This window comes from Drosophila takahashii, chromosome X, assembly GCF_030179915.1.
Source record: "Drosophila takahashii strain IR98-3 E-12201 chromosome X, DtakHiC1v2, whole genome shotgun sequence".
NCBI lineage: Eukaryota > Metazoa > Arthropoda > Insecta > Diptera > Drosophilidae > Drosophila > Drosophila takahashii.
Window position 1 is genome coordinate 23114305 of NC_091683.1, and position 14581 is coordinate 23128885.

General features: G+C 40.4%; 5 protein-coding genes across 6 annotated transcripts; 3 read left to right on the forward strand and 2 right to left on the reverse strand.

Moving 5' to 3' along the window:
• Positions 1–119: 119 nt before the first annotated feature.
• Positions 120–1078, forward strand: LOC108067564 (microfibril-associated glycoprotein 4-like). Its single transcript, XM_017156644.3, has 2 exons — positions 120–877; positions 937–1078. Exons 1-2 carry the CDS (start codon positions 120–122, stop codon positions 1076–1078), a joined length of 900 nt encoding a protein of 299 aa, XP_017012133.3.
• A 1757-nt stretch (positions 1079–2835) lies between these two features.
• Positions 2836–3938, reverse strand: LOC108067565 (putative glutathione-specific gamma-glutamylcyclotransferase 2). Its single transcript, XM_017156645.3, has one exon. The coding sequence runs from the start codon at positions 3876–3878 to the stop codon at positions 2928–2930; it is 951 nt and encodes a 316-aa protein (XP_017012134.2). The 5' UTR covers positions 3879–3938; the 3' UTR covers positions 2836–2927.
• Positions 3939–4307: 369 nt separating this feature from the next.
• Aven (Apoptosis and caspase activation inhibitor) lies at positions 4308–5668 on the forward strand. Its single transcript, XM_017156702.3, has 2 exons — positions 4308–4452; positions 4514–5668. The coding sequence occupies exons 1-2, from the start codon at positions 4424–4426 to the stop codon at positions 5415–5417; spliced, it is 933 nt and encodes a 310-aa protein (XP_017012191.2). The 5' UTR covers positions 4308–4423; the 3' UTR covers positions 5418–5668.
• Positions 5669–5670: 2 nt separating this feature from the next.
• On the reverse strand, positions 5671–12525 carry LOC108067596 (uncharacterized). 2 transcript variants are annotated; one of them, XM_070218867.1, is made up of 4 exons: positions 12349–12525; positions 7179–7326; positions 6938–7129; positions 5671–6387 (listed from the first exon to the last, which is right to left on the reverse strand). In XM_070218867.1, the coding sequence occupies exons 2-4, from the start codon at positions 7308–7310 to the stop codon at positions 5815–5817; spliced, it is 897 nt and encodes a 298-aa protein (XP_070074968.1). In that variant the 5' UTR covers positions 7311–7326; positions 12349–12525; the 3' UTR covers positions 5671–5814. The 2 variants fall into 2 exon arrangements, with proteins under 2 accessions (XP_070074968.1, XP_017012189.2); XM_017156700.3 differs by lacking the exon at positions 12349–12525 and adding an exon at positions 8340–8479.
• On the forward strand, positions 9984–12206 carry LOC138913846 (uncharacterized). The gene is made up of 4 exons (XM_070218868.1): positions 9984–10173; positions 10251–10442; positions 10875–11357; positions 11612–12206. Exons 1-4 carry the CDS (start codon positions 10072–10074, stop codon positions 11708–11710), a joined length of 876 nt encoding a protein of 291 aa, XP_070074969.1. The 5' UTR covers positions 9984–10071; the 3' UTR covers positions 11711–12206.
• Positions 12526–14581: the final 2056 nt, after the last annotated feature.

Here is a 14581-nt window from a genome sequence, read left to right on the forward strand (position 1 = left end):
GTGAAATCGAAACAAGAGGCGGTCAAATCAGTGAAAAAACTAATCATCTGAATAGCTGCATTAAAAATTTAACTGATCAAAGGGAACTACTCGAGAACAAAGATGAACAAATTAATGCTATGACCGACACTATAGCCAAGTGGGAGAGAGAGTTGGGAATAGCTAAAAAAGAAACGCAAATTAAGGACTCTCAAATAAAAGAGCAAAATAAATTGCTAGAAACCGAAAATTACAAAGTTATTAAATTGACAGAAAATATTGAAAGTCTGAGAAATAAAATCAAAAACAAGGATGCCAAAGATAGCCAAATCGATGGCCTCAATAATCAGATAAGATCGAATGCGGAAAAAATAACCAACATAACAGATGCACTTGCTAAGTGCAATCCTCAGGATTCCTGTCCCATCGAAGGACCAAGTGGCATTTACTCCATGAAAATACGCGGAATGAATACATTCGAAGCGCCCTGCAACTCAAAAGGTTGGCTAACAATTCAAAAACGTTTTGACGGCTCCGAAAAGTTCGCTCGAAATTGGAACAACTTCAAAAAGGGATTCGGAAATATAATGGGAGAGTTTTTCATCGGACTGGAGAGATTGCACGTGATGACTGAGGCGCGACCACACGAACTTTACATTAGTCTTGGCATGGTAAATGGATCCAAAGCCTACGCTCATTATGATGACTTTAAGATTGCAAGTGAAGAAGAATTGTATGAGCTTAAATCACTGGGGATTTATAGTGGTACAGCCGGCGATTCTCTCACATATCATAAGAACAAAAGGTTCAGCACGTTTGACAGGAAAAATGACGAACATGTGCATAACTGCGCCAACGGTGAAAATGGTGGATGGTGGTACAAGTCCTGTTCTCAGAGGTAAATATATTCAAATAATGACTACTTGACCATATTAATGAAAGCACTTGAATTTACAGTAGGCTAAATGGAAAGTTCTATAAAGAGGGTCACACACACGATAACAAAACAAATGGAATTTCTTGGGGTTCCTGGCATAACTACGATTTCAACTACTCGCTTACCTTTGTTGAAATGATGATAAGGCCCAAAACGTTATAGACGAAAGTTTTGGCCAGCATTAACAAGAGTATATTGAAACATATACATACATATGGGCACTTCCACCAAAAAGTCCACCAAGCCAAAAACCTTGAAACCACATGATTTTGCCCCGATATTACGCAAAAATCAGTTTTTGGCTATTTTTTTGTTATTTTTTGGACCCGTCTTCAGTTGTGAATTTATCCTTTAGGAATGCTAATATCTGACATTTTTCTGTACTGAATGCTTCATTTAAATGTTAAACTATTAAGTTAAAAGCAAAACAGCCAGTAATTGAGGGATAGAGGTAAAGAAATACACTTTACAAAACGCTAAGAAAAAATGTCCCGAGCGAATGTGGTTGAAACTGCATAAAAAAAAAACGGCAAACCATTTTTGAGTAAAACCAAAACCATATCACAGCGACACATTTGGACAACATTCTAAAAAAAATCGCATTGAAATATTCCATCAGAATTCGCTGAATTCTAGTGTTAAATGAACTTCCCCGAAAATCACTTCTATTTTTGTCCCGAGCGAATACGGCAGTTTTTAACGATATCATAAAAACTAAAAGTGGTACAAAATCAAGATGTTTACACAAAATAGAGCTTGGAAAGAGTGAAAAGGAAAGCCCGTTATTAAAAATAAAATCAATTTTTTCCAATTTTTTTTAAACTTTAAAGGTGAGCAAATATCCCGAGCGACAATATGGAAGTGCCCATATACATATGCGTATGTTCCAATAGATGTATAATATATGTATATTTTATTTGTTTTTGTAAACGAGAACACAAATAATATTGTCAATTGCATAAATAAATAATAAAGTTTAAGGTGCACTATACAAATTGATTCCAAGATATAAGGACGGGCTATTTTCTATTCTTTTTTTATTAGATGTGTTTTTCAATTCATTTATTTAATAAAAAATTCCCACTACCAAAATAAAAATTTTAAATCTAATGCTATGCCAAATGCTATCTGTATTGTGGTTCCTGAATTATAAATTTAGAGATTAGATTTTCATATTATTATCAGCGCAGATTTATTTGAATCATCCGGCCAAAAACGTGTTCTTTTCTTTATTATACCCGTTACTCGTAGAGTAAAAGGGTATATTGTATTCGTGCAAAAGTATGTAACAGGGAGAAGGAAGCGTTTCCGACCCTATAAAGTATATATATTTTTGATCAGGGTCACTAGCTGAGTCGATATAGCCATGTCCGTCTGTCCGTCCGTATGAACGCTGAGATCTCGGAAACTACAAAAGGTTGAAGATTGAGATTTCCCACATATATTCTTGGGTTTCTACGCAGCGCAATTCTATTTCAGCCGGGCGCCACGCCCCCTCTAACGCCCACAATCGCCCACTAACAATTATAAAATGTGTCTGGCTCCCACACCTTTAAAGATTTTGCGAGAAGTATGAATGCAATTTTGTTGTGTATAACTTACCTATCAAAATGTAGAAGACATTTTTCGAATCGGACCATTCATTAAAAAGTTATACGCAATCAAAAAAATGTTATATATCCATCTCCCTCGCACTCCCTTTAGCCGAGTGACGGGTATTAGATAGTCGGGACACCAACCCGACTATAGCGTCCTCTATTGTTTTTTACCTAAAATAAACTCTGTTCTCAGACCTGAAAATCAATTAAAAATGTATTTTGTAAGTACATGGTCAGTTTATTAATTTTAAATCACAATTGCATCTGTGGTTTTACCAATTACAAAGTAATTATGATTCTTGGTACCACGTCACTATAATCGGTCTATTTGGAATGGTGTATTTAGAAAAAAAACCACCCAGGCTCATTGGTATTTATAATAAATAGTAATTTTCTAGTGGAAAAGGTGGGGGTCACGCCTCGCTCTTGGGCTGCAGTGCCCCGTGGAGCAGCCACTCACGTCCGCCAGGCTGCTGGCAACGTTCCAGAAGCTTTTCAAGAAGCTGTGCCTGCTCCGGCAGCTGCTCCTCCTTCATGATCCCGGATATCTCTCGCAACAGGGCGTGCTGCATCAGCTGGGGCTCATCCTCGTCAATGTGACGCCTCACGCAGGCCACCAGCTCCTCCAGGTGCTCGTCAACGGCACCGGGAAATAGCTGCTCCATGGCGGCGGCCAGGTTGAACAGGTACTCGCGATTGGGTCCACTGGGACCGGCGGAGCTGAAGATTTGCCTCGCGATACAGGGCACTTGCCAAACATCGCCGGCATACGAGTCGTTGGCCTGCGTGGCCACGTACATGATCACCTGGATGGGATCGCCACCGCCGCCAGCAGCGGTGGTATTCTGGTACTCGTGGAACTCCAAGCTGCACCGCTCGTAGCCATTCTTCTCCCGGTAATCCAGATGATCCAGCACAGCGCCCTTTTGGCTCGCGGCAATGCGATAAGCCACGCCGTAGACGCGATCCTCGGCGGGATCGCCCGGCAGCAGAGTGACCACGCGGCCGGGACGCTCTGGAATTCCGCGGTGATCGATGCTGTGCTGGTAGAAGCGGCGCTTGAAGCCCCAAACAAAGCCGCGTCGCCGGTCTATGTAGGGAAAGTCCGCCTTCCACACCAGCGACCCGTAGCCAAAGATCCACACATCCTCGTCCGTGGCCGCCGGCGGCTCCAATTGATTGCTGTTCTCCGTATCGAAGCTGCGTAGCATGGAAAATCCCTGCGGTGTTTCCTGGTCGCCCGGCTTGCATCCGCTTTCCCTGGCCTCCCGAAGGATGTCCGCGAAGAACTCGCTGTATATGTCGCCGGGCAGCTGCTCCGTCGCGGATCCGCTGCCTCGCAGTCCCTGCAGAAAGCCCAACATCAGCCGCGGTGCTCGTGCTCTGTTTGCCAAGGAATTGTACAAAGAATTATTAATTTCTAAGCACTTATCGATAGATTGTGCGAGTCCGCAGCAAAGTTATCGCTGTCAGCTGTTTGACAGGGTTGCCAGGGTAGTTTACACAAGGTTTATAGGAGATAATTTTTAAATTAAATTTGGTATTACAGAATTGTTTACCTTAAAATTGGAATGTATATTCTTTTAATAATTTTAGAGAGTAACTAAGAATAAAAATGAAATGAGACATGCTTTTAGTTTTGAAATATTTCAATAATTAATTAATTAACTAGAGCTGTGGGAAAATTAATTTTCATTTTATAATATTTATATTTAAATAATCAGCTCAAGAGCTGGCCCAACATATTGGTAACCTGACAACCCTGACCGCTGTTCAGCGAACAGCTGCTTGTTGCTATCTCCGTCCTGCTCGCTCCTTCATCGCCACCGCAGACGTAAACAATCCGATTTTGAATCGGAATTACCCGAGAAATAACACCCCGGAAACCACAAACACGACCCCCTCCAAAATGTCCGGCAAGGACGATCGATCCAAGGAGTAAGTGCAACGTAACAGTCCGCGTCCTTTCGCTTAGCACTCACATTCGCTCTGCTCCCAGGAAGCGCAGGAACATGAAGCAATACAATCATCACCACAAAAAGGATCAGGGACGATCCACCACCTCGTCGGGCTCTCCGCCGCCCACCTCGCGTCGCAGCATGGTGGACGTGGCGGATTCGAGCGATGAGCCCAGGTTTCCCAGGCGTGGCAACTGGCAATCCGGCGGAGCAGGAGGAGGAGCACAAGGTCGCTCCTCGCTGGCACCGCAACGGAACAGGGACCTGCTGGACACCCTGCCCAGCGACACCGACGACGTGGAGCAGATGGGCCTCGATGGCGCCCCCATCGACGAGAATGCCCGTGCCCAGCTGCGCGCCGGTGACTTCCAGCAGTTGGCCCAGTTCCCCAGCCTCGGCGGCGGACACTTCACCTTCGGCTCGGAACGCGAATGGGCCAGCGTGGCCGAGGGCCAGACCAAGCTGCACACCAAGGCGGCCAGTGGTTACTTCACCCTGAACCTGACCCGCCTGAATGCGGGCCTGCAAACGATACCGTTCTACAAGCGCATGGACTATCCCGCCTCGATGTTCACGCGGGCGCAGATCGTCGCCCAGGAGGAGGCCGCCGAGCGGGCCGAGGTCGTTTACCAGCAGCACGTCCTCAAGGATTCCAACGGCGCTAACAAATCCCGAGCGGCCTCAGCTAAATCGCAAAAAGAGGCAGCAGCACCTGCAGGAGGGGAGAAACCAGCGCCTCCTGCTATCGTCCCGGCTGCTGAGCCCGATGAACTCGACGAGCTCTTGGCCATGACCAATACGCAACTGGCTGTGGGCTCCGGACCCGTTGGGCCCATCACAATGCCCATGCCCATGCCCATGCCCTTGGTGCAACCCGCCACGCCTTCCTCGGCAGCTAGCAAGAACGATGTGGAGCAGTGGCTGGATTCAGTTTTGGATGAGTAAATCTCGATGGTCTATGTGCAAGACGCAGGAGAAGATTAACCCAATATTCGAGCACTTCCCGGATTATTTGCTAAGCATTTACGCTTACAAGAGACATTCAAATCACTCAGCGCTCGCCATTACAGAATAGAATTGTTATTTTTATCACGTAAATGGTAGCCATTGCGTTTTCCAACTAAGTTTTAAATGAAAAGCTTGAGCTTTTTTATTATATACATTAAAATCACGAGACGCTTAGCTTTAAAACGTTGAGACTTATTTGAGGGAAAAAGTTTTTCCGAAAAACTATTATTTAATATTATAAGAATATTATAAAAAGTGGTGTTTATATTGATAAAAATGTTTAGGATCCCAAAAGCTTTTAACTTGAAATTGCTAAATCTACCACATTTGCAAGCTACTTTGGTGCCAGATCTTTTCTTTCCTGGTAGCACTTAACCAAATGGCCATGCAGGAGTTGCATGAGCTCACATATGGCCTCCAGGAGCACCAGACGCTCATGCAGGTGTCCCAGATCCTCGTTCTGCACCATTTGCGGACGCAGCTCCTCAACGATAGCGATTAGCCAGCGCACCAAAATCGAGGAGTCCTCCTTGGAGAGTTGCATCAGTTCTTCCGGCACACCGGTTTCCTGGCAAAGTTGCTGGCCATGTGCACCGAGTGGTCCAACCACCAGGAGACTGGACACCAAGCGGACCACCAGGTGCAGGGCATGCAGATAGGATTGAACGTAAATCCGGGGCTTCACCACCGCGACGACGAGCAGCAGAGTCCCAGATGCCCGCAATCGGTGTGAGTCCAGGCCCAAGTCCGATAGGCGATCCAACATGGCCCAGAGCAGACAGTTGCCCACCACGCGGGCCATTGTGCTCAGTGGACTGGCCACCCGGCAGCAGAGGATCAGGTTCAGCATTACGCTCGAGTCGTTGGCATCCAAAAGGCCCAGGATATACACGCATATCTGGTGGATCTGTGGGGGGAACAGATGATTATTTAATAGAGCTCTGTATTGGTTTTTGGAATTTTTTTAAATAGTTTTTTGTTTAAAATTTTTATATTATTTTTTACTTTTGTGAATTAAATTTGATTCTATAATGCGGAGAGGATAATATAATAAAAATATATATGTAGGTCTTGATTAAAAACATTTTTGAGTTTAATTATAAATTTTAAATAGTTTTATTTATTAGTTTTACTTTTATTGATATACCAGGATATACACGCATATCTGGTGGATCTGTGGGGGGAACAGATGATTATTTAATAGAGCTCTGTATTGGTTTTTGGAATTTTTTTAAATAGTTTTTTGTTTAAAATTTTTATTTTATTTTTTACTTTTGTGAATTCAATTTGATTCTATAATGCGGAGAGGATAATATAATAATAATATTTTAGGTCTTGATTAAAAACATTTTTGAGTTTTATTATAAATTTTAAATAGTTTTATTTATTAGTTTTACTTTTATTGATTAAAATTATTCTTGAAATTCTAAAACATATCTTTATATTTGTAGACTCACGTGCGTTTCCTCAGTGCAGGCCAGATAATCGAAGCACTTCTGCAGGAATAGTGTCCTCTTCACCTGGGTCGCCGCCATATCCTCGTGATTGAGTAGATATACCATCATCCCGGTCACATACACCGGAGCCAGTTGCTCCGCTCCGAACTCAATCTCCTCCTGGTTGAGCAGTTCATCGAATCCTGCGATAATCTGGGCAAAAACGTTATACCCAAATATCCTCATGCCACGAATAGCTTACCTCGAGAACATTGCAGGTGCCATAGATGAAGTAGCATTGTTCTCGAATGACGGACTGACCCAAAGTCTGACGCAGCTCCTCCAAACTGAAGCCCTGGGGTCGCACCATATGGTTCATGGGGTATTCCTCCATTTGATTCGGTCTTAGGCTGGAAAATGGAAAACGGAAATATTACTTATGGGCAGGAAAAAGGGGCCTTCAAGGATATCCCCCATACCCAGCAAATTAGCGACTGAGAAATGTGTGCAAATGGCCAACGCTATTTTAATGAGCTTCCCAACATTTTGACATGTTTTTCAACCTCTTTTGCACAGCAGCAAGACGAATACAGGGGAATCAGGAAAAATGAACTTATGATTATAGGGTTTTATTGGCAAAAATTGCAAAGTAGTTTAAAATATTGAAAAACAAATTCGTGCTTAAATGTTTGTGATTTTTGAAAAGATTTATATAAGATATTAATAATTTTTTAATATTTATAAAACAACTAAAATGTTTTGTTAATTTATATCAAATTTTGGTAAAATAATAATTTGTAATAAATAAAATCCTAAATCCTAAACTTTAGATACATATGTATATCGTCGATTTATTGGATATTTACTGTAGTTGATATGATGCTACATGTGTGTGTGTGTGTTTGACTGCTGGCTTTTGGTTGTGTGTATTTGTGCTTGTCCTTGCGCCGCTTTCGAAAAGGCTGGCAAAATGCAAATGCACGCGCGATGTGCGCATTTTAGCATTAAAGTCACCTGGCCTCCGTTTCCGCCTCCTTCTTTTGCACCTGCCACGCCCACTGCCGCTTGAAGTTTCTTTCGTACTTGGGAAATATCTGCTCATTATGCATTCATATTTCATATTTCGCAATTACTTGCACACACACACACAAAGCTCGGCGGTAAAAAGCGCAAAAGGTGCAAGCGAGATGGCCATAACACCAAACCGTTAAGTTGCTCTGTGTGTGTGTGTGTGGGTCCTTCTCTTTAGCTTGGTCTTTTTTTCTTTTCTTCTGCCTTTTTATCGCCTCTTTTCCTTTTAGCCCCCTGTTTATTTTTTTGGGGCATATTTTGCACAGATTCCCATTGAAATTTCCATATTCACATTTTAATTATGCGCCGGCATGAAAAGATTAACAACTTTTTTCAACCAAGACACCGTTACCTTTGTATGCGTGTTATATGCTTTTCTTTTTTGCTTTTAATTATGCACATGTATTTGTTTATAAAAACACATTGGTAAGAGGTAAAAACCTAACCTCTCTTTCTGCAACGTAACCTCAATGTAGCTAAAAGTGAGGTTATATTATGATTGTCAAGACAATTCTGCCAATCGGATTATCGATAATCAAAAATCAGCGATAAGTGTGAAAACCCGATTTTCCAACGTCTTTAATTAATGTCGTCTAACCGAAAGTGGGTTCTACACTCAAAATTTCTATACGTTTTGTAAGTTAGAAACCTTTGTTTTTTTATTTTAAGGAAATATCCAAAGAAAATATGAAATGGTATAATATTTTCAGAAATTACCCCAATAATTTATCTGCATTCCATGGCAAAAATTAAACAGTACAAATATAATTGAGCTTAATTGCAGCCTATTTGGTCTTATGGATGCTCAACTATGGCAATAAATACTAACAAGCATATCGGGTTCGCTCCTGATGCCGATGATAATAATAATCTTGATAATGATGACAAGTGGCGAACAGCTACCCTTTAATTTTTGGGGTGGAGCGACCTGATGAGGCGCTTGTGTGCGGTGTTTGCAGCCAATCTGTGCATTTTACGCCTAATTTAAGGCAAATTGTCCACCCCACTTTTCTCAACACTTTTCCAACCCACCCCACCCAACTTATTTTCCACTTTTCGGTCGTTCAGGCCGCGGGGCATGACAAAAGCCAACAGATTTTCATGTCATTATCCGCTGATTTGTGGCGTTTGAAAGGGAATCGAGTTTTTTGGCTTTAGATTCGTCTGCGGATTTGGGTTTTGTCTTCAGCTTTATAAACATCCACCTCAACCCCTCCTGTGGGCGGCCTACTTTTTGTTTACTAATGAAGTTCTTGTTTACACAAATGCCAAGTATAAGATTTGTATGTAAATGATAGCCCCGGTGCAAGTGAAATCAAAACCAATCCACCCACCAATTATGACAAATTTTTGTCATCTGAGAAATATCCATGTCGACTGAGTCGCGACGGGGGAATTGGAGAAGTTATTGATAGGAATATGAATATTGATAAAAAGAAGATTCTAGGGGGATTCCCTAAACTGTTGAATTGCAGAATTGTTAAAAATTCAACAAAAAATGTTGTTGAATTGCTAAAAACAAGAGTTGTCACAATTTTTAATGAAAGTCTTGACAACTCTGTAGAATTTTAGTATCATCAGTACGAATTATTTACTTTAAAATACAATTAGAATGTATATTTGTAGTTACTCATTCCTCGGTACCAATTTTAGAGAGTAACTAGCAATAAAAAGACAATATTTACATACTTTGAGATTTGCGAAAATGTTTAACAAATAACAGCTGTTTAAGAATTCAACAGGATTCATTTAGGGTCGTCCCCTTATTTGCTGAAATTTTCTGTTGAATTTTCAACAATTCAGCAATTCAACAGTTAAGGGAATCCCCTGAATGTAATATTATATGATTAGTCGGAAAAGCCTTTTTTAGTTTAAATACACTGTACCCACAAACGAAGTGTGAAAAACACAGTGTGAACAAATCTAAAGAATAAATCACCGCACTGGTTCAAAGTTCGGTTTCTAACCTCAAAAGTTCTGAGTACTTCAGTTCCGGAAACAGATGACAACTCTGCTTTCATCGCAGGCCGGTAATCGCATTTTATAAAGGAATCTTGTTCGTAGTCAATAACCCTAATAGCAATATGAAGACTTTGAGTGTTCGTAGGCAACTTTTCCCCTTCGTGAAAAGCACTTACCTGGCCCAATACCTAAAGTATTTCGATGGCAATAAGAATATAATCAAGGTAAGTCCGCATGCGCACTTCCATGTGCTCGACAACCTGCTGGACAAATTGAATCCGATCCCAATTCGAAACTGCAGCAGATCGCTCGTAATTACACAATTTTCCTGCGGGGTGCCGATTTCTGGGAACTGGACCGTGTGCACCCAATGTTGGCCGCACTCAGTATCCTCATCCTGGTGGAATATAAAAGGACGGATGTCGACCGAAGCCTACGCACCAAACTTATGAATCGCTTTCTGGATCGCATCGAATGCGTGCAGCCCATGACCGTGAGTTTCGTATATTATGAGTGAGTTCAGAAAATAAATATTTCAGTTATAATTTTGGTACTAAAGTAGGTTAAACTATTACCCATACATACATCGAGTTCTCCGATTTCATATTAATTTTTTTTTATTTCATAAAGAACTAAAATTTTGTTTTCGACTTGGCATGGTTGGTTATATGTTTCAGATATTTTAATGACCGCATTACAAGTGTGATAAATATTTGGTTGTGAAAATTAAACATTTTTCAGAAAATCGAACCTATATTTTCCCCTTCTTTTCTTTTTTGAAATAAAGGTTTATGTTTATTTTCTTCAAATAATATTTAGTTTCCCAATAAAGCTGTCCAATAGCTAGCCCAAAGGAAATTTGATTTCAATATACCGTACATAATACCTTGTAATATTGTTATACCCCTATAACTATTACCCACAGGTGCACATGATGGTCGAGCGACTGCTGATTGATCTGGAGGAGGTGAATGCGTGCCAGGACACGAGCCTCTTCAAATTGGCCGAGGTGCTATCGCAGTGCTCCCGCGGTCGTCCGTTGGCTGTCTGCCTGCTGTGGGAGGTGCTGCACCGCCGATTGCCTCATCTGGAGGTCACCATGCATCGTTTCCGTAAGCTCCATGAACTGGTAGAGGCTGTGAAACTATTGCCGGCCAACGAGCCGCCAAATTGGGGCGACGGAACCATGACCAGGGCCAGGCGCCTTAAGTTGGAGGAGCTGGTCAATTTGGTACAGACGATTGAGCTGCTGCTGCGCCTCCTGATGGGCGATAATAAGGAGCTCCTGGACATCGGCTATCCGGACCACTTCTTTTACCTTAGTTCAACCGACGCCTTAACCCTCAAGAAATGGTGCCTAGAGCTAGTCAACCAGATGCCCCCGAAATATTGCGACCGTTCCGAAAAGGTAAATAAAACCCGTTCAACGCAATCCTGCATACTTTACATAAAGTCGCAAATTTGTGGATTTTAAATTACTTGTGAAATGGATATAATAATGATTATCCAATCTTAAGAACTTAAACAATTTTTCTTTCTTTCTTTTCTATTGTAAATTATGGACTTTTGGATTTCAGAGTTTCCACATCGAAATTGTGTTTTCTTTTTATTAAAAATTTTAAAACTCGGTATATAATCAATCAATGTCATTTATCATTCCAGTTAAACGTCACTTTCAACAATCTGATGTCAATACTTAAAAAATCCACAATTCCGCACCGTCCAGTCCGTACTAAGGTACTTCCCTTAATTAAAGAATAAAATGTTCATAAAAAATATAAAGACGAAACAGAACAGACCGGATGAACTAAAAAATTAATGCCCAAGAGCAGCACTGATGAACCACCAAAAACAGTATTATATCTTGTAAAAGATCTTTAAACAAAATATTTTATGAACCCAAGCATTTGAAACAAGGTGTAAAAAATGATGAACCGTGAAAGCATGTGATATTCGCAAAAGGAATGGGAAATATCATAGTATAGTGATAGTTTTAAGCACTCTTTACTACCTCTGCACCTACTACTAAATAATCGTAAATCAAAAGACAATAATTGGACGATAATAAATCACTCTCCACTGGACCCCAAAATCGAAGATATTTGTCAGATTTTACACACAATATATTTTTATATCACACCTAGATATAATCCATCGAACGCAAGACTGGTGTTTAGTTCAAAACGAATAAAAGTATTGTATTTTGTTAATGAAAAGTGGTTTATTCCAAATAAATTAATTTATCTAAAGTATTAAATTGAATAAGTATTTTAAGTCCTAAGGTTGTCCTAAGCGGACACTATTAAAAATAGCTTTTAACGTCAATAAAATCTAATATGTATTCAGGTTCGAATCGAATAAATATATATTAATGGTGGTATTGGGATTTACATACATACCTTCTAAATTTTCGTTAAATTTTTGTTTGATAAATTATCAACACTTTGTAATGTATTAAAAATATTATAAAATATTCCCAAATATTAAATCAGGACTGGTGAATATCTCGATAACTCTTAGTAGGTACACATTTCACTGTAATCCAAAAGCTTTAGTCTTGATCCATTGATCGCGTCCCACAGATTGCAACTGAGCGGTGGAACCGAGAGTTCCGACTTTCCCAAACAACCTGTTTGGCTCGGTTCGGGTTGGGGGATTCGGGCTCGAGACGGTGGGCGAGATCGCATCGCAGGTTCGATGGCCACACAATGGGACACAATGCGGCAATTAGGGATAAGGATGCCAGATACCGAGATGTGGCTGTGGATAAGGACAAATAAACAAGTGTGGCACGGCCCGCGGCACAAACACAATTTGTGACAATTTTCCAACCGGATAATGACAAACATTTTAATCACAAAATAAAACTGGAAGCTGCCGGAAACCACCACCAATGCAGGATAGCGCACAACATAAATTTTCACACAATATGGCAAACATCTCGCCCGCCTCCCCCTCCCCCTCCCCCGCCCCTCGGGCGGAAGTCAAGTGTGTCGAGTCCTCTGTGTCCTGTGCCCATCCACGATGACATAATCGCCCCTCATCACAATCATTATGTCGAGTTGCTGCTGCGGTTTCCCGGACTCCACTCCCTTTTTTTCTGTTTTTTTTATTTTTTTTGTATTTCTTATTCCTGCCCGCCGGCAGGGCCACAGCAGGCAAAAATTTAAATCGAAATTGGAATATAATGTCGCGGAGTATCTGTCATTTCCTCCCCTTTATATATAGATGCATATACATATATATCTAAAGTCAAGTGCTTTCCGTAGAAATTTAATAAAAAGTCGATGTGGAATTTTAACTTGGGATATTTATGAAGAACAACAAGTTATTCTTTAAAAAAAATTCAAACTAAATATTTAACCAAAATGTATATTATAATCATTAAACATGTAGATTATTTGGAAAAATCTCCCTTGTAAAAACCATAAAATCATTAAAAATATTAGCAAAATGTATTATTTCTAATTTAAACCTGGGTTAAACTTAGTTTATCGAGTTCCTATAAATTGTTATAAAAACAAGAGAGAACGATATAGTCGGGTGCCCCGACTATCAGATACCCGTTACTCAGCTAAAGAGAGTGCGAAGGAGATGGAGATAAAAACTTTGATCCGCCGTAACTTTTTAACGAATATTCCGATTTAAAAAATTTTTTTTTACATTTTGATAGGTATTGATAAACACCACAAAACTGCATTTTTACTTTTCCAAAATATTGAAATTTTTAAAATCGTATATAAGCGATTGTGGGCGCTAGAGGGGGGCGTGGCACCCTTTTGAAAAAAAAACTTGCGCTGCGTAGAAACTACTAAAATCTGCATGCAAATTGTCAATCTTCTAGCTTTTTAAGTTTCCGAGATCTCAGCGTTCATACGGACAGACAGACGGACAGACAGACGGACAGAAGGACATGGCTATATCGACTCGGCTAGTGACCCTAATCAAGAATATATATACTTTATAGGGTCGGAAATGCTTCCTTCTAGCTGTTACATACTTTTGCACGAATACAATATACCCTTTTACTCTACGAGTGACGGGTATAACAATCACCTTAAGAAATATTATTTTAAAAATATACATATATTGTTTTTACTTGTATACTTATATTTTGTAATGGTATTCTGTTTTTTGCTGTTGAAATATGAAAGTTGCCTCAAGAAGAGTGGTTCTTTAAACCTAGATTAACTATCTTATTTAATACCAATGCTTTTGAAAAATGAAAATGATTTAAATTAAAGGTATGCTGCTATCATAAAAATGTAAAAATTCGAATGAGCAAGTTTATTAACGGTTTTAAAAGAAATCCACTTTATAATGAACTGGCGCTGAAAAGTATAATACATTTTTTTATAACCGACATGTGACTTTCTCCTGTTGTGTTTTGGAGCAGCAAATTATGAAAACTAGTTGCATAGTTTTCAGCCTGGTTGCGTGCAAAAGCCAAGTATCCCCCTCCCCCCCTGCTTTCTTTATTTGATAATTGCAAAGTTGGCAAACGTCGAGAGCTTAATGCAATTAATAACTCATTAAATAAATACAAATCAAAGTGGATGGCCGGCTCAAAGGAGGAGAAAAGAGGGGCAGGAGGCGCCTTTGTGCTCAAAGGATGGCTGCGTAAAATGTACC